The sequence below is a fragment of the Eumetopias jubatus genome, unplaced genomic scaffold (genome assembly GCF_037043125.1).
Source record: "Eumetopias jubatus isolate StellerSeaLion01/CBP00866 unplaced genomic scaffold, mEumJub1_p1.0 scaffold_9, whole genome shotgun sequence".
Taxonomy (NCBI): domain Eukaryota; kingdom Metazoa; phylum Chordata; class Mammalia; order Carnivora; family Otariidae; genus Eumetopias; species Eumetopias jubatus.
In genome coordinates, this window is record NW_028274815.1 from 87,875,956 (window position 1) to 87,895,572 (window position 19,617).

Below are 19,617 nucleotides of genomic sequence, written 5' to 3' on the forward strand. Positions count from 1 at the left end.
GGGAGGGTGAGTGGCGGGGACCCCAGCTGGCCAGCGGGCGCCTGAGATGCTGTGGCTGTGTCTGCAGCCATCCACAGACTCTTCTCCCAGAGCACACATGAGGCCCATGCTGGATCCTGGCTGAAAGGTACCACTCCCCAAGGGAGCCAATACCCCTCAGAACAACTCCCTGGGCCTCCAGGGTCCCTGCAAGTGATGGGTACCATCACAGATGTCCCTGAACTCAGGGCAGCCTAGAGCGTGTCATCCCTGTCCAGACCTAAGCCAGATCCGGCTTCCCAAGTGGGGATGTTTTCCCCATTAGCAATGTTACCTAGCAACACGCTGACCTATGCTTGGGTCAGGCGGCCAGTGAACCACGTGCTATGTGCTCAGGCAGCCTGGGCAGCGCTGTGCTCTTTTGCCTGAGCGCCCTGCCCCACTACGGCACGTTCCCAGGTGGCCTGCTTTGGGTGACAAGCCCTCTGGGCAATTTTACATGCAAAAATGGGGCATATTGTGTATATGTGTGTACACTATGGGTGTGTGTATGTATGTGTGAGTGTGTACACTGCGTGTGTGTGTATATATATATATTTTTTGGTCTGCTTGGACACATGCCAGTATATTTACAAAGGTTTTTTTCTGTCTTACGGTATTCCAAGCAATTTTAACTTTTCTTTTGGCTTACTTTCATTTTCTTCTATAAAGCTAGATAATACAGAGATAAGTTTCCTATTTTTTTGCTATCTTGTGTTAAGCCTGCCACTCTATCTAGGGTCCCGCATGGTGGGCCAGCCTCCTGTCTCCGCCTCCCGGGGCTCCAACAAGCGTGTGAAGAGCAGTGCCAGGGCCTCACCCCGGCTGACTTGGTGGCTGCCGACTTCTCCCGGGCCAGGTGAACCAGCGACAAGAGGCACAGCTCTGGGGAGCCCTGCTTGTCGGTGGCAGGCTCCTCGTCACTGTCCATGCTCCGGCTCAGCAGCTGCTCGTTCTCCGATGATGCGTCATTCTCACTGTGGGAACAGGAGGGTGTTTGTTAGCAGCGGCCCCGACACATTTTCCCAGTGGGAAGACGATTGATGGATCGATTGATGGGAATGCAGGGACTTGTTCCCCAAGCTTTTACTGAGCAGCTCCTGGGCACGAGGTGAGAGAGACATGCCGCACTCGCTACGCCTCCCAATGAATGACCTGCATGCAGCGGGGCCTGCAGGTGTCCTGTGAGAGGACTCACAAGGTGTCTCTCGAGCCCCACGCGGTTGGGGTTCATCAGGGAGGAGGACAGCATCTGTTCGTCTGTTCCCCCAACCCAGCTCAGTTAAGCTTTCTTGAATATGTCCCAGCTTTCTATTTTTTTTTTTTTAAGATTTTATTTATTTATTTGACAGAGACACAGCGAGACAGGGAACACAAGCAGGGGGAGTGGGAGAGGGAGAAGCAGGCTTCCTGCTGAGCAGGGAGCCCGATGGATGCGGGGCTCAATCCCAGGACCCTGGGATCATGACCTGAGCCGAAGGCAGACGCTTAACAACCGAGCCACCCAGGCGCCCCAGAACAATGCTTTCTTAATTCTAAACAATCACACGCATACATACACACACCCACACATGCATGCACACAAACTTTTGGAAAATGATTTACTCATAAGTTGGAGACCTGGAAACCATCACTGGTAATATAAATGTATTATGTCCCCTCTTAGGACTAATTATCAAGTGAAAAAAATCAGTATATCAAATTTTTTAAAGATTTATTTATTTGACAGAGAGAGACACAGAGAGAGAGGGAACACAAGCAGGGGGAGTGGGAGAGGGAGAAGCAGGCTTCCCGCTGAGCCACGAGCCCGATGTGGGGCTCAATCCCAGGACCCTGGAACCATGACCTGATCCGAAGGTGGACACTTAATGACTGAGCCACCTAGGCTCCCCTCAGCTTCCTATTTTTAATGCAGGCCAGCTCCAAGTTCAGCATTGTTCTAAATGCAAACAGGTTTATGTGGCCGGCACTGAATCTGTGCAAGTTCTCTGCAACGACCCCAAACAGAGCTGAATGAGCCTGCCTGGGGAGCCCCCATCTTGACTAGGGGGTGACCTGGCTGAAATGTGTGCATTGTAGGTGGGGTCACAGCAAGCTGCAAGAGGGGCTTCGGGAGCTCCCCCCAGAAGCCAGGTGGGCCCACATTCCACCACAGCTCACAGTCCACAGCCCTAGGCACATGTGGGTTGGAGCTTAAACTCTCAAAATCATTCCAAATAGCTGAAAACAACATTCTTTTTTTAGGCATCCTGTTCGCTTCCTGTGGTCTGGCTGACGACTTACAAAGAATTATTCTTTTCTAGTCGCTGGGTTACAGTAATGAAGCCCACACTCAAAAGCAACCCTAGAGGCCGTATGAAGGTGAGGCCCAGTAGGTTCAGGGCCTTGCTCAGAGTTGGCAGCCCTGCCGCTGTCTCCCCCCCACCCCCCACCCCGACAGCAGGCTAGGAACAAAAGCACGGTTGTCCCCAGAGAACACTGATGGCCCCAGGTCCTTTCCCTAAGGCCTAGGAGCAGACAGAGGGGAGAGGAGCTCTGTGCCTTGCCTTTTATAGCACGATTGTCCGGTTTTCATTTGACATTTGCATATGAAACAAGTATTATTTTTCCAAATATTCTTCCAAATTCCCCCTTTCCCTCAGTCTTTAGATGAAACTTAAGTCACAGGACACATCCCTGCCCTTTGAGTACTCTTGTCTCCTACTTTTGAGAAAGAGCAAAGCCTGGAGGACCAGAAGGCTGCCACAAAACAGGGCTGCACAGTTGGGAGGGTGGAGGAGAAACTCGTCCGCAGGGAGGCACACTGCAGAGCCAGCCCCCGCAGCCCGGCCCGGTCCGGGGCTCTGACACGGGGAACAGAGGCACTCCCAGGAAAAGACTGCCATCTAAGGGACTGCCCAGGGGGACCCCCACTTTTTCTTTTCTTTCCCAGCATGCACAGATTTCATGATTTAAGTCTGCTTCCTGCCCTTGCAATAGGGGTCTTGAGAGATGCTGGAGTTTTCTAAATGAGGTAACACCTTTGGAAGTGCTTGATTAATGCCAAAGCTCTACACAAACATCTGGATTCATGATCATTCCTACAAATGAAAGGCTTTGCAAGAGTTCACCCACCTTGGGAAGGTTGCAGGCCAGGAGACAGTGCTCCTCTGCCCTTCCTATAATTAGTTTGGGGCCCCCCATGGCCTCTGTGTCCCACCCACAATGTAGGCACAATGGGGTCCTGGAATGGCCAACGGGGTAGAGGCCAGACAGGGGACTGACACCATGGGGTGGATTTGTGTAACCTAAGCAGGACCAAGTCCAAATGACCATGTAAGGGGGCAAAGGAAAAGTTCACTTCCCTCTGCCCTAGTTATTAAAGCCAGGGCTGATTCTACATCCTAATGTGCGCTAAATATGGTAAAAATCTCATATGTCAAAATTCTTCTTTAAGAAGTCTTACTTCACAAGTGTTAGTGGTTGGTCTGGAGCCTGTACAATATGGGCTGTGGGGCCAGATGGCCTGGTCTGGTGCCCCGGCCCTGCTACTCCTGGATGTGTCACCTCAGGCACATGACAGCTTCCAAACCTCGGCTTTCCACCATCAGGGGTAATACTAGCACTTTGTGCGTGGGCACTCACAGACCTAGCACCGAATGTTCCCTAGCCATCATCATTACCAACGCGGCCCAGCATTTAGGGAAACTAGTTCTGGTTTTAGCCTAGTGACACCAGTGTTGCTGTTGGCCATGGGGAGCTGCTGAAGAAGAAGGGGACACTCACAAGCTTCGGGTCTGCGCACAGAGGGTGGATGTTGAAGAGGAAGGTGGGACGGGGGGGGGCAGCTGGCCTTGGAGCAAGGTGTTAACCACTTGCCCCTCACACTGCCTGGCCCCTGCATCAGGTCAGAGGTGAGGCTGAGGCCTGGTACTCTCCTGCCTTGCTCGTCCCGGGGTCCTGCTCCCTCTGGAGCCTCCAGGCCAGTGGCCAGGCTTCTTGGGATGCTCCCCATCTGGCACTCCCCTTTCTGCTCAGGACCCCAAGAGGACCCCTGACCTCACCTAGGGCTGGGGGCTGCTCCACCCCACGACGAGTGGCTGCTTTGGCTTGACTTACCTTTTGACAGTCTTGGCTGGAGCTGTGGTCAGCTTCTCGAAGTCGTCCTTCTCAGAGAAAATCACCACACTGTCTGCAGGTAAATGGGAAGAATGAGGGTGAGGGGAAGGGAGCTGGAGTCAGTCCCTGGCTCTGAACTCATCCTTTCTTGCTTCCCTTCACTTCCTCTTTAGCAGGCCTGCCCGGTGACTAAGCCACACCACGCCCAGGGCGCGATGTGGGGGCCCCGACGCCTCTTCCTGCAGCCCTGTTCTGGGTGGCATGAGAGCACCAGCAGTCGGGAGGCCAGGCTTCCAGGTGTTGGCGAACGGGGCACACAATCTCCACCCTGGGATGGACACCCGTGCTGTGGGGGTTCGGTCTGCAGACCTTGGGCCTCTTTCTTCTCCTCTTCCTTGCTCACTTGGGCTTCCACGCTCTTCACTGGGTGGCTGCTACAGCAGGCTGGTTGGAGAAACGCAAGGGTGTGAGGAGCCTGACTCATGCACTGGGTAAGCTGACAGAACGGAACCGTCAGCGAGCAAGCGTTTGTGGGAGGGAGTGGGGGCACTGGGGAGCAGTCACCTGGAGCAGAAGGCTTTGTCTTCATGATGTAGAACATGATGATGAGGACAATGGCTATGGCCATGATGAAGATGGTGGACATGGCAATGATCAGGGCTGTGGCCAGGTGCCCTTGGCCTGAGAACTCTGCTGGAGACAGGGAGAGAGGGCAACATGGGGCTCAGGACTCCCTACAGGTGCCCCTGAGCCCCACAGAATCCACCCTCTGAGAAGACCGCGGTGCCTGTGGCAGGGGACACTTCCAGGGGACCCTCAGAATCCCAAACCCTACAGGTTTGCCTTGACCATCATGGCTGGCCTTAACTGAGGCTGATCCAGACTTATCTGGAACACCATGCTTCGGGTTTGCTCAGTTGTTCCTGAGGTGCTCGCTCTTGGTGTTACTACTTTGGGAACCCTGGGTGAGTTGGGATGCAGAGAGGAAGAAGCCCACGAGCAAGTGTCCTGAAGACAGTTCCATCCAAGCAGAAGTTACCTCGGAGGGCCAGAGATTCTGTTCTTGGTTTGGCGCCATCCTGTGTCTCATGCAATTTCAACCTAAGCGTCATAATCAGACTCCCAGGGCAAAGGTGGTGAAGGGGCTGCCGCACCTCTTCCTCTGTTCTGTCACCTCACCACGGGGGTCCCTTCCTCAGGGGGCTTTCGCTGTTTTCCCCAATAATGCCTGTCGTCAACATGTGCAATGCCCTGCTGCTTGTTCTCATTCTCTGAACTAACAAACAGGATTCTGGCCCTCACGAGGCAGGATCCAGGTGACCTACCATTCCCACAGGAAAGGGACAAGATCTAAAACACTGGGGACCCGCTGAAGGAGGCTGAGGCCATTTTGGAAAGAGGCACCAGAGCTCGTAGCCCCAGCGCTGCCAGTTTCCACGCCTGTCCTCCCGGGTGGGGTGTGTCTGAAGAAATCATCATTTGGATGCCAGGTATGGATGATATAAGTGCTTTAATATTCACTGAGTTGTGCGCTATTCCCCGCCCCTCACTCGGGGCCTGGTGGAAATGAGACTCTTATGTCCTAGCAAAGTCTTCCAGCTTTGATGCTCTGTGAATGTGCAGGGTGAGGTTTGGGGGTGACGCTGAGGCTAGCGTGCTTGAGTGCACTGTGGGACTCCAAAGGGCCCCCGAACCTCACTGAGACCTGGGCCTTAAAAATGCTTAAATAATGGATGGCACTGAAACAGCCTGATGGTAGCAGGGACCAGCGTGAGGCCTTGATCTGAAAGAGACGGGGGCCTCAGGGGCCTCCACCCTCCTCAAAGCCTTTCCATCCCTAAGGGATCAGGGAGCAAAATATAGTTCTTAGAAACGAATATTAAAGTGTTGGGCTCTGCAGGTTGATCTGAAAGCCAGCAACAGAATGGCTGTGGCCCAGCCACGGCCGGGAAACTTGTTCTCTGCCATGCAACCGCCTGTGCCCTGAGCACCACCCTGAGGCTCCAGGATGTGCCTTTCTTGCCAGTGTGTTCTTTTTTTTTTTTTTTAAGATTTTATTTATTTATTTGACAGAGAGACACACAGCAAGAGAGGGAACACAAGCAGGGGGAGTGGGAGAGGGAGAAGCAGGCTTCCCGCGGAGCAGGGAGCCCGATGCGGGGCTCGATCCCAGGACCGTGGGATCATGACCTGAGCTGAAGGCAGATGCTTAGCGACTGAGCCACCCAGGCGCCCTCTTGCCAGTGTGTTCTAAGGGACCCCAGGCGCCCATGGAGAGATCGCTTCCACTCCTTGCAGACATCACGACCAACTTCCCGCTACTGGGGGCACTGAGGAGCCCCCGCTGCCATTCCTCATAGCTGCTCCCAGCCTCCCTCTTCGCTTTCACCCAAGCGCGTTACTTGTAACAGCTGGCTAGCTGCAGAAGCACGGTCCTTACCTTTGTGGGCGTGCTGGAAGGGAGAGAGGGTGCTGCTGCCAGAGGTGCTGGGGAAGTTGGCAGAGACTCCAGAGCTGGCTCCTGTACCTGCAAGGGGAACCCAGTCACCTCGTGTTCCCTGGGATGACCTGGACAAGCCCCACCTTCAAGGACGGAAAGCAAGTTGCAGCCGCAGAGCCAGGGGATCTAGAATTCTAGATTACACAGGCCCTGCAGCAGGGGGTGGCGGGACAGGGGACACTTTCATTCCTTAGCATGTTTCATAATCCCTAAAGAGCACTCTGACCTCCCAAGTGTTATTCTTCAGGGAGAAGACACATAGGTAAATCTGCTGAGACTAAACAGTGGTGCCTCACCAACTCAATTTTTCTATGAATAGAGGTAAAATATAGGCCATCTATAGAGATGAGAAAAGCCCGTGTATATATACAGAAGGATTGGGGGGAAATAATGCTTGAGAAATTTCTTCAGTTACATAAAATAAGAATGTAGTTTTAATACTTTTTCTAGTTATAAAAATAATATGTGCCATTATTAAAAATCAGGAGAAAAAGGGAATACAAGAAAGAAGTAAAAGGGAATCACTGATAGCCTCACTACCTGAGGTTGACAATTTGGTGTGTTTTCCTTTAGGATTTTCCTGTGATTCATTTTTTTAAATACTTGTGACCAAACAGTTTAAGAGCAGACATGAACTTTGCTTTCCCTCAAAACTGTGACTCATAAAACTTCCCTTCTCTATTTAAAAAGTATCACTTTAGCAAGGGTGAAATGGAAGCTGGTTTTGTGACTAATTCTGTCACTAAGGAATTGTTCGGTTAAAACAAAGCAAAAATGTTCTGTCACAGAAAACACGGCATCCTGATGGTCAACCTTCCTTTAGGTGGGACTTGAGTTTTGCTGTTGATAAAAATGATCCTATTTCAAATACGTGTCCTTCTGTCTGGCTTTTGTCCGTACTCGTGCTGGAGTAATCCGTGAAGTGGGCCTGCACACTCCCAAGCAAGGGTGGGTGAGCTGGCCTCCCCAAAGTCACACACGTGGTCCCCACAGCCCTCCCAGCAAGGAGGAGTGGTGCTGACTCCGGGACCTTTGTCAGCCGGCCTCCAGGCTTCCATGAGAACCATCTCTAACAGGGACGTTTTCTTTAAGAGACACTTCTCAGGAGAAACCACACTCTGTGGCTGGTATTTCTAAAGCCACCTGTGCACACAGCATGGGGCAACTCAGAGACGGGGACCATAGCCAACCGGGTGAGGCAAGTCCTGCTGAATTAGCCACACATCTGCGTCCAGTAAGGAGACAAGGTCACGGGACAGCAGGGCCAGAAACATCTGCTCCTTACACCCTTTCACAAATAGAAATCTGCAACTAAAATAAAGGGAAGCTTGGGAGGGCCCGGGGACAGGCTAAGGACTGGCTCCTGGGGTAACTGCACTTCTGTGAGGTGCCATAGGTCTCAGAGCCTCCCCATTGGTCACTTGGGTTGTCTGGGAATTTAACTGTTGGCCGCTGGGTGAGAAATGTCATCTGCAGTCTCTTCAAACAACGCATGTACCGTGGGGGAAGCATTGAAGGCTGTGAGGCACACACCCTCCCCAGCAACTCCAGGATCGGGGCTGGCCCGGGAGCCCAGGAAGGCTTGTTGGCCAGCATGGGAGCTGCTGGTGCCGCCCTGCCACGCTTCCAGCCCATGCTGGGAGCTGTCTTGCCAAGTCTGAGCTCTCAGCACCAGAGGCAAGTCTCCTCTCTGGGGACTTGCTGCTTCTGGAGCCCAGGGACCTAGCTTATCTGGAGCTCCTGGCCTTGGCCCCTTCACCTGTCTCTGTTCCTGAGGGGCTGCCTCAGATGTGGATGCTGGTGGGCCCAGAGCACTGCACGATGGACGGGGAGGTCTCTACCCTCCGCAGGGCACCATGAGTTCTGTGGTTCCTGCTTCTTTCCTTCTTTCTCAACTGCTGGTCGCCGGGACCACTTCTTAGCTCTCCCACTATAAGAGAGAGGTGTGCTGAGGGGTGCAAGCAGGCCTGCCCGTGGGGCCCGAGTGCTCACCAGCACGGGCTGCCCTTGAATGAATGCAGACTGCAGAGTTGCCTTGCTCAGAACAGAGGCTGCCCACCCTACTCCCAGCCCCCCACCCCGCCCCAGCTCTCGGGCCCCATGGTCACACCACTTTCTCCTGGAGTGGCTGCCCCCTGAGGCCATGGGAAGCAGGAAAGTGGGACCTGGGAGTGGGAGGGTGTCTGAAGCAGGAACGCTGCCAATGACAGTTGGAAGGGGCAGTTCTTCTGCTTCCTCTGCTGGGTCTTCTGGCGCCTGCGGTTCTAGGGAGTGGCCCTGCTGGTGACCAGAGCTTAGAGAGGTTTCTTTGCCTTTCTGGAGCACAAACAGAAGCTTTCTTGGGCCCTTTACCCCTAAACTCATGTCAACTCTCTGCTTTTCCATTTAGCCTTCTCCCCTGGCCTCAGAACCAGTGGCCCCTTGGGAGGTGCTGGTGGGAAGGTGCGCCCCCCTCCCCCCATCCCTGTGAGGGCTTGTGCGCCTGGCACCCTGGGGCTGGAGGCTCTGCTGTGTGCAGACCACGCGGTTCCCCTCCAGTGTGGCAAAGGAGGCTTCAAGGCATCCAGTCAAGTGGGGAAATTGACATGGGTCAGGGCTTCAAGCAGAACCTGCTTTCCTTTTTAAAAGCAAACTCGACACTGAAAACAAAGCTAATCTATCTGTTTGGTAAGGAACTCAGGGTAGCTTAAGCTATTCCTCAGGGAAAAAAAATACTGTGGGCTCTGTTTGCGGATTTGTCATCTTTGTCTCTTCTTGTCCCTTTCTGCCGGGGCTTGCTGGCCAAGGCTGGGGGACAGGGGCTGGGGGCACACATGCGCCCAGGACTGTGGTCCAGAGAGGAACAATGAGAACAGCCTGGCTGCACACTGACTTCACGAGATGCCTTTGCGTCCGGCTGGCAGGGCTGCTCCCCAGGTGCCAGCAGCAAACACTGCGTGCGGGCCAGGGCACGTCGGTAACGCACACCCCACCACCCCCAGTGGGCGGCTCCTGTCCTCGCTCAGGTGGCAAGCAGGGCCTCCACCCTGGTGTACGACATTCTCCCTGAACTGAGCTCCAGCCAGTGTCAACTGAAGGGCCCTGAGCTGCAGGCGCTGGGCGGGGTGTGCTCGGCTGTTCCGTGATCCCTGAGCCGACCAGGGGAACGTTCTGTTCTGAGCACATCCCACAGTGAGAGGGAGGGTGGGCGGGAAGACCGCATGATTGGAGGTCTATCTCCGCGCACAGATGCCCTAGGACAGCATGCCAACGGCCACCAGCTCCCTGCATGGGAAGTTCCCTGTTCCAGGCCCCGCTCTGCTCTCATGAATATTTGGTGTCTGGACAGTTTCCTTCTGCTCCAGTATGTGCCCTGTGTTTTGGGTTCATTTGGCCTCCTTGGGACAGATCATTAGATGAGAATGTTCTTCAGTTGTTGTTTCTGTTGGGTGGTCAACTACTGATCCATCTTACCCTGCATGATGCTCCCACTGGAGCCTAGCTTTGAATAAGCAGAGAGGAGATCCTGCAGGATAGGAGTAAGGCAGGGTTAATGAAAACTGTAGTCCCAGAAAATCGCCATAAATTGCCACACCTCTGCTTAGCTCACTGGTGTGTTCGGAGCAGCACTGACTTGGGACAGTAGGTATGGGAGGTGGCGGGCTCTGCACGGTGTTCGTCCACTTTCCTCAAAAGTATTTTGAGAACTGTAAGCACGTGGCTTAATGCAGTAATACTTTTGTTCAGTGTGATGACAGGATTTACGGGGCCTTTGAGGTTTGTTAATCCACACAATTTATAAATATGCCATATGTATTAAAGACTGCTTGGATTCTCTCTGCATGGGGCAAGTAGGTTGGATTTTCAGGAGTGGTTTGTTTCTTGATTCTTAAGAGTTGTTGGCGAGGGTGCCCCCAGGCTGCTGCGTCGGCCCAGCGCCCCCCAGTGGCGGATCCTGGAACAACGGGCAGAGCCGTTTGAACCCCGCTGCTGAAAGTGAGGTTCCCCGGGAGCTTGCTGGAAATGCGGTCTGGGCATCCACCCCAGACGTGCTGCGCCAGGATCTCTTTTTTAACAGGACCCTGGTGACAGGTGTACGCATTCCAGCTTGAGAAACACTGTGTTAGAAACAGCTGGCCTTTGGGGATGCCAAAGCTTCACACTTGAGTGGCATCACTGTTGGGCATTGCACGATGGCATCTGAATGAAACTTGCCACAGCTTTCCTGAGCAGGCTTTTCCAAAAGGTGAGTCCGTCCTGGGCCTGACACATGGCTCGGTGTCAAAATAAAAACGAAGAGGAGTGATGATAAACATGATGCTGATGGGACAAGTGAGTCCCCAGGCCCAGAGCTGCCTCACTGGTCCCTCCAGAGCTCTGTGAGGGAGGGCTCCTGCTAGGTGGGCCCAGGGGAGCTGACGGAGGACAGGAGGTCGGCAAGTGAGGTGCAGGCCACGTGGGCCTGGGAGACCCGGGGTGGAGCCATGCTCACAAAGCCACAACACGGATTCCGTTATGAGACAGCTCTCAGGCGTGAGTTCTCAGGACTTTATTTCTCAGGAAAGAAAAAAACAGTGCTGGTTCACCAAGTGGATCTTGTTCTTTGCCTTCACTGAAAAATAACTGATAGGGCTTCTTCTTTCTCTTCCATCTGGTGCTGATTTCCAGGACAGACAGCAATGGGATGGAAGTGGCTTCTCTCACCACAGCATCCAGAAGGAAGCCCTACGCTTTCCTGAGGGGCACGTCACAAGAGGTGGGGGGAGGGGAGGCCCCTCTCTCAAGGCTCTTCAGCACTCTAGGGGTGCCCGGAGCGTCTGGGGGCCTCCCTGTTGCACTCTAGTGGTTTAGAGAAGAGTCCTCATTTACACTGGCTTTGTGTCTTCAGTACTCAAGGTATTTGGGGCGTGGATGTGGCAGCCCTATTGACACACTGAGAGGATATAATTTTCTCAATTGTCCAGGAGAGGAAACAGACACGGAGGGAGGTTTCGAGGCTTGTAGGGTATTTTAGGGCCCCTGAGTACCAGGCTCCGTAGTAACTTCCACTAACTTCTGTTTTCATCAGGTATGACAACTGGCCCAAAGGCAAGATGGTTGTAACCAATGGCCCCATTGCCCAACACGTCACAGAGCCACGTAGAGAAGCAGCTCTTCTTCTAAGATGGAAGCAGCCGCCGCAGAGAGAGACAGGGAGTGCCCCTGAGGGTAGGGGAGAGCTGAAGCAGCTCCCGACCGGCCCTCTCTACTGAGGAGCTCCCAACCCGGGCACCCGGGGCTCACTCCCACACGGGCATCTTCCCGGGAGCTGCCCGTCACCCCTGGCTGTCCCAGACCTAATACACACACTGCATGCTTTCCCCAGGGTCTGTGCAAAGTTCTCTGACCATGGCTTTGCAGTCCGCTACTCATTGACTCAGGGTAGCTTCGTGCAGCAAGGACCCAGGGAAATCACATCAAAACCAGAGGAAGTGTCTCAGGTTGGAGGCAAAGGCGCTCTTGACCACCGACTGCAGCCTCAGGAAGGTGCCTGGTGGGGCTCGGGCAGCAAGCTGACATCAGGGTCATGATGCATGAGGTTTCTCTCAGTTCCTGGCTTTCCTGGGGTGACGCTGTCAGGGGCAGCCCCGGGGGTTTGAGTCCCAGGGTCTTCATGGAAGCTGTGGTCATAACCAGCTTTTCTGGTTCTATCTGCTGCTCCCGAGCAGGAGTTTGGGGTCAAAAGATCTCTGGACTGAGGATGCCTGCAGGGGGAGGTGCAGAGCCCATAGCTGGAGAGAGTAACACTCATGTCCACACTCGAGGCCCTGACCCAGGCTCCATGCACCATGTCACTCGACAAGGCCTAGCCAGTCGCCTCTCCCCATACCCCATACAGATACACAGAGCTCTGGTGGTTTGCACCCTGACTCTAAGTTTCAATGGTTTTGCTGTCCTCTTCTAGATCTGGCTGCTAAGAACCTGCTATGAGGCCTTACTGGGAGCTGGTTTTCAGTTAAGCAATTCAGGGCTGGGGATTAGGGCAGGGATGCACTCATTCTCAAAGTGTCCAGGGCTCAGGGGCTTTGCTTTCTCTCCTCAGGCGATGGACCCCACTATCAAATGGCGAGAGGAGGGAGGTGTCCCTCCAGCCAGCCAGGTTATGGAAGTCCCGCACAGGGACAAACCTCACATGTGAGCTGTTTTCCGGGTTCCACAGGCAGAGCCTTTTCAACACGGTGGGGAGTGTCTGACATCTCAGTGAGGGCTCCAGCCCAGAACTGTCTGGTATTGAATCGGCTGGGATCCCCCAGCAGGAGGCAGTGGTACGGCGGCTGACGTCACCACAGGACCTGCTGGCAGCCCAGAGCCCTTGGGTCTCCTCTAATTTGTGAATTAATGAGCATGTGGCTGGGTACAAAGCTCCGCTTTAAAGACACGTGGACCCGTTACTGCGGGCACGTCTACTGAAGCAATCTAGGAAAGAGGGGGTGCCCCCCTCCCTGCCGGCAGCCCTGACACATGCTTACCTGGGTACCTCCTTCCCCTGAACCCGAAGGCGAAGGAGAGGGAGAGGCGGTCCACCTCTCTTCCTGCTCTCCTTCCCCACTTCCCACCGCTCTTAAGGGGCAGGCCCTTGGTCTATTCTCCTGGGCAGGATTATTGGGAGCACATGGGGTGGGGGCCTTTGAGAGAGCCCGGAGAGGCAGGGTCCCCACACAGCCCCTCTTCTGCCCTGCAGTGGAAGTGGGGCTGGGGGAGAGCAAGGAAGGTCTCCTGTGGCCCAGGGACCAGCTGTCCGCCCACCCACCTCCATGGCATCTCTCCAGACCACAGCTCCAAGTGACCACACACTACATTCTCTGGAGCAGAGTTCCCTTCCTCACAGATTCATGCAGTGAGAATCAACGAGAATGAAAACACGAAAGAAACAGCCCATGGTGGGACTCTGAACTTGTGAGCCTCGCTGCTCACATGGGCTTCGTGGAATCCGGTTCACTCACTGTGACTGCTCCTCACCTTTCCCTCGGCCTTACCTGGTTTGAAAACACGTGTATGAGAACTTAAAATCGTCTAGCGCTTTGCAGGACTTTGTACAACACCTTGGCAACTGTGATCTCTTTGGTTTTTCCATGAATTGCATGAGCGGGGGGGGTTCAGATTTTTGTGACCCCATGTTACAGATGAGAAAACTCACGCCAGGTGGCAGGTGACTGACCTAAGTCTCTCACTAAGCTTGGCTATAGCAAACCTCCCTGCAGGGACCTGTGCCAGGCTGGCCAGCCCACGGGAGCATTTTTGGTTTTGCCCTCGCTGTAGTTCATCTGTCCAGGTGCGGGCACTGGCTTCCTTCTACAACCCCGGGTAAGGAGAGATATGGTGGGGAAGCAGTACTGCTCGGACGGAAGGACAAGAGCACTCACATTCCTTGGTGTTGGGGGGTGCCAGGAGGCAGGAGTAGCAGACCATGCCGTAGATGTTCCTGGGTCTGTTTTCCAACATGTAGTAGCTGCAGGGAAGGAGAGACAAGACAGAGCAGGCGGCTGAGCCAGGTGTCACACAAGCACATACTGACCACTTGGCATGCCCATGATTCAGGCATGATCCAAGCATGATCCAAGCATCACCAAAGGCAGGAATGAGACATATGCTGTGGGAATCAGGAGCTCTCAGAGCCAGCCGCCCATTTTGACCACTGAGTTTCTTTGGGAGTTTTCAGCATGACTTGAAATGGAACATTCTTTTTCCAATATTGGGCCATTTTGGGCCTTTAATCTCCTCTCTTGTTTGGTTCTTTTCACTGATGGATTTGCTCAGTGTGTGTGAGCGATCATTTTCATTCACATCAGTCACTGGAGTATCTGCCAATAGAACCTGATTAGCTCTCTGGGTGTCCCAGCCAGTGAACCAGAACCCCCCGGAGGAGGTGCACCCCCTGACCCAGTGAGTGCCTGTCTCAGAGCCTCTAGCCTGGTGGGATTACTGGCAAATGCATCTATGAGCCCCTTGGACTCTGGCACCTCTCAGACCTCCTGCACACCTGCTGAGACTGGACAGAGCTGGCTGCAGCGGACAGAAAGATAGCATCAGCATTAGGAGAGGTCAGCGTAGAAGGCCTTCAGCATTACCTGACACACAACCAGGTGGTAACTGATTTCTTTGCTTCCCCTCCAGTAAGCACCTGGCCCAGACACTGCCTAAGGGCAAGTGCTCACACTGGGGTTGTACACACTGAAGGAAAAGGACAAATCATTCACAGTAAGATGGTGAAGTCCTTTCCCCCTATTGATGCCACATCTTTCGAGCTTCCCAATGTCAATGAGGCAGCCCCGGTGACCATGCTAGCTCTCAGAACGCCCTCCCCGCAGAGCTCTGCACCCTGGGTCAGAGCTCTCCACAGGACCTGTCACCCCACCCACCCAGGAGTCCTCGCTTCCGGCACTCACAGCTCAGGCTCCTTTCCACCTGCAGGTTTTGGCACTTCCCTTGGCGCGTGCCTGCTTTCCATAAACACACATTCGGCAGTGATCATGGAGCCATTTATCACATCATGAGAGGTCGATTAAGTAACGTGAGCTGGTGCCAAAGTTTTTCCTCATTACAAGTCAAGAGATGAAAAATCCCTCTCCACTATTGGATTTTTCCATGGTTGGTTTTTAATCTCTGTTTTATTAGCCATGCACACTCAGGCCCCCACTGATGGCAGGGTAGGTGGCAGCGTGGCAGGAGTGCTGGGGGGGGGGGTCTTTGGACTCCAGCCACCACGAGCTAGACCATTACCAATAACAGTATGATCGTAATTGCCTGCCCTTCCTCAGGGCCTTTTATCCTCAGACCCCTGTGTATCTCGTAAACATTAATTAACCAATCTCAAAACACCCCTCAGAGAAGCCACAACAGCCAGTTTTCCAGTTAAGCCTTCTGGAAAAAAGCCTCTCTCAAACACACATTCTGCCACCCTCCAGAAGCCATCTGTGCCTGGGACGCAGGAAGCGACAGTGCGGTGGCCTATGGTGCGTCTGCTCCCACGAGGCGGCCTGTGTCTGTGTGTGGCCTCACGGGGGTGACAAGCTCCAGGTCAGCTGGCAGATGCCTAACATCCAGACCCAGTGCTGGCACTTGGGGCTCTGAGTTACTCCTCACCTCCACCTCCAGCACAGTCCCCTGCCAGGGCAGGACTGTCTCTGTGGCTGGCCTGGGAGTCCCTCAGGCCAGCCCCGTTCATATCTGCATTCCTGGAACTTGCGCTGGGTACTGAGGAGGGACAGTTTCAGGTCAACATTGGCTGGAAAAATGAATGAGATGAAGTTCTTCTCCGTGGAAGTTCAAAGTTCACAGACTGACAAAAGCCCTGAGGGAGTTCTGTGCCTCTTTCCTCCCTTTTTAAAAAGCAGAACCACAGCTAGGCCCACCCCGTTTAACCCCGGGTGCTGAGCTCTGTCTTAGATGAAGAGTGCAGCCACCCAGCGGGCGGAGAACCCCCGGCTCAGGACAGCTCCTCGCTGGCTCTGCAGGGCGCCCACACTCTGTGCCACACTCCATGCATGCCAGGGGGCCAGTCTGCTGCCCCTCCTCAGCACACTGCTCCTTCTTGCTCTCATCCCGAGTGGCTCTGGCTGACTCCCACGGGGCTCGCAACAGCGTCAGCTGGGCCTCCTGTCCTCACCGCGCATCTGGACCAAGATGTGTGACGTATTAAATAACTTAGCCAAGAAACAAAATACCGAAAGGCAATCCATCTAAAAAAATGAGTCAGTCCAGACGGCCATTGCGGGAACTCACTGCCGGAGTCGGTGTGTTGACTACCTCACCCATTTCCCGGCACGCACTGCTGCGCAGAACATTCTCAAGGTGAGAGTTTCCTCCTCAGGACTAACCTCAGCAACTCTTGCTGTAGCTTACACCCAGATCTCTCTCTTCACCCTGGCTGTGCAGGAGTGCAGAGTAATTGTTTGGGTGCCTATCTGAGAGATTCCCATCAGCTTGAAGCCAGGTGTTCATTCAGGGGCCCGAGTCCCGCCAAAGATTGTCGTCGGGTCCCTCCCTCTTTCTGTAGAGGCCTAATTTCCTACACTTGCATCTATGTTTAGACTTTTCTTAGTTCTCCTTTGTTTTTCTCCTCAAAGGTTGATTAAGGTAAGTAGACCAAGATAAAACAGGTTAAATGGGGCCTCTGGGGGCGCCGGGGTGGCTCAGCCGTTAAGTGTCTGCCTTCGGCTCAGGTCATGATCCCAGGGTCCTGGGATCGAGCCCCACATTGGGCTCCCTGCTCAGTGGGAAGCCTGCTTCGTTCTCTCCCTCCGACCCTCCCCCTGCTCATGGGCGCACGCGCTTGCGCTCTCTCTCAAATAAATAAGTAAATAAAATCTTAAAAATAAATGGGGCCTCTAGAATTTTCTATGAAGGGACTGACTTTCTCCATGTCAATAGATATATAGATTTCCCCCAAAGATTTCCTTTCCTAAGCTTGTAATGGATGCCACTGAGCCATCGGATGCTCCATCTTCCCACACAATGTGTCATGCAGAACCGTGTCCTTCACCTGGTCCTCCAACCACCCCAGAATGCCTTATTTGAAGGGAGGAGACGCGAAGTAGAAGCCAGCCAGCAGAAGGTGAGATGGGCCACAGCCAGCCGTAGGTAAGATGATGCCCTGGCAGGGCGGAGGCAGGCTATGAAATCCAACCTGAGCTGCCTTCCTATTCTCCTGTTTTTGTTCCTGGTCCTCCCACGCAGCCTTGCTCAACAGGAAAGCCGTGTATGCTCATTGTTTTGCCAGCATCTCGGCCACATACTGATGCACAGCAGAGAGGGCAAAGAAGGAGCGTGTGCCTGCCAAACCACAAGGGGGCCAGGGCCAAGGCAACCTGTGGCGTTAGGAAGACAACTCTGAGGTGGCCTGCATTGCGGCCTGGCAGCCACCCGGACTCAGGAATGAAAGCAGCCCTTCACCGAGCAAACAGGGCCGGCTTACCAAAACCCCTTGTAATCCTCCCCCGTGACACAGCATGAGAGCTTTATTTGTTCCCTAGACCGAGGGCGGGTAACAGGAGGTAGGAGGCCCTGGCGCCCTCCGCTGACATGCACCAAGCTCCACAGAGCCCGTAGGAGGAGGCTGGGGGACCAGAGATAAAGTAGGGCCTTTCGTGGCAGTGCCCTCGGGGGTTGGGAATGACAAGGCCAAACTGGAAAGCAACTACATCTTCATATCCGTGGAGCAATGTGAGGACGCACTGAGATGCAAGTGGAGATGTGTCTACAGCACAGCGGCCTTCACCCACTCAGCAAGTGTCCTGGGGGCTGGAGATAAGGCGTGGAAGAATCGGGTTGCTATTCTCACGGAGCAGGGAGGGAGTTACTCAAGACTTCAGAGCTGGGAAGACCCTTTTAAGAGTATAGATGTCAGCCTCCCCACTAATTCTACAGATAGTTACCCTTATCTTTTGAAGACTTTGAGAGACAGGGCATGCACAACAACTCCACTGGCAATCCTCTTTCTGGGAAATATGTGAGGGCCAAGGAAATTGTCTTCACTGCCACAGAACAGCCTTTCTCGTGACCACGCTGGCCCCTGCCTACAGGGCAGGGTTAGGTAATGCACTGGTCCCAGGGCTGTGCTTTCTGGCTAGAAAGTCTCTGTGGATCTAGGTAAGAATGAAACAGGCTGCTCAAAGTTCATAATCACTGCCCCTTTTAGACCATCTGGAATAATATCACGGTTGAATCTCCCAGACCGCCGTGGGCTGCATGCATGGTCTGAGCCACGGCTGCATGGCTGGGTCAGAGCCAGCAATGCTGTGGGCAAGGCTCCGTTCTGCACCTACCCTTGCTTCCCCTCTATGAAGCTGCCTCACTGGAGGAGCCTGTCTGGACCATCGACGCCCACACCATTCATGCAGAGATGCCTTCCAGATCCGACCTGAGCTTCTGTCAGATACCTTGGTCTTGATGTTACAACCACCCCAAATGCACACAGGGGTCCTCCACCTTCCCTCCACCTTCCCTCCACCTTCCCTCCACTAATCCTAATCCTCCTGTATCCCACCTCTTAGCAAATGGCATCACTGTCCACACAGCTGGCCGAGGGTGACATCTGAGATTCCTCTTCAAGATCTCCTTTCCCACACCCCACATGCCCTCGGTCTACAACTCCAGTCCATGGTATCTATCTTCCAATGAACTCAAATTTCCCCTCTCCTTCCAACACCCGAGGCTCCCATCTTGCCCCAGTTCTCACAATGCCCCTGGGCTCCCATGTCTTCCCTAGCAGCACATTTTCCTCACTGCTGCCTCTTTCCAAGGTACTGCCCAGTTGTGTTCTCTACCAGCTTAAAGTCTGCATGGTGGCCCGCTTCAGCATTGAGCTAAAAGACCAGTGTCTTCAGCATCATCTTCCAGAGCCATTTCCCCTCTGGCCCCTGCGCACCTTGCTGGTTTCTCCACACCCCCGTGGGTGCGCCTTCCGTGCTGCCACTGGGACCCTCAGCTCCACATCCCATCAGGTGGCTTGCCCCTCTGAGCTTTGCTCTGAACATCTTGGAGAGCTCTGTCCTAATTCTTAGCCTGACTAACTCCCACCATCCCAACGTCACCCTGAGAAGTCTTCTGAGACCCCTCCCAACCCACCTCCCTAACCATGAAGGGAGGGGTCCTTCCTGGACTTCTAGAACACCGTGGGCACCTATCACACTACACTGTGGTCACTGATTTCCTTGTCTCCCTACCTCACAGAAAAGAGGAACCATGTCTTTCCTCTTTGCCTCACTAGTTCCTACTTGGTAGGCTCTTAATTCATGTGTTTACTAAAATGCAGGAGCAGTTAGGCTAGGTTGCGAATGTCAGGTCAGCTTCTCACACCGAGAGGCTCTCAGAATGAGTTGAGATTTTGAAAAGAGGATTATTTGCTTTCCAAGGTGAACATGGCAAGGGGTGCATGCTTTTCCTTGGCACACCCATAGTTAGTCCATGAAACTCTGTCATGTCATGCCTGCACCAATAAAAACTAGTGAAGATGAAGTTCCAGGAAGCAGACACTTTCTCAG

General features: G+C 53.8%; 1 protein-coding gene across 5 annotated transcripts in view; it reads right to left on the reverse strand.

Moving 5' to 3' along the window:
- The window catches only part of EDAR (ectodysplasin A receptor), a 93,983-nt gene that overhangs the window by 12,351 nt on the left and 62,015 nt on the right, over nucleotides 1–19,617 (reverse strand). For 2 of the 5 annotated variants that reach the window (XM_088026669.1, XM_088026671.1), the window contains 6 exons: nucleotides 13,999–14,084; nucleotides 6,557–6,643; nucleotides 4,681–4,809; nucleotides 4,486–4,560; nucleotides 4,117–4,189; nucleotides 839–995 (listed from right to left, as the gene is read on the reverse strand). In XM_088026669.1, the coding sequence (XP_087882795.1) occupies nucleotides 839–995; nucleotides 4,117–4,189; nucleotides 4,486–4,560; nucleotides 4,681–4,809; nucleotides 6,557–6,643; nucleotides 13,999–14,084 (607 nt within the window). Of the gene's footprint in view, nucleotides 1–838; nucleotides 996–4,116; nucleotides 4,190–4,485; nucleotides 4,810–6,556; nucleotides 6,644–13,998; nucleotides 14,085–19,617 lie in introns of all 5 variants that reach the window. The other 3 variants (XM_088026668.1, XM_088026667.1, XM_088026670.1) reach the window with 2 other exon arrangements.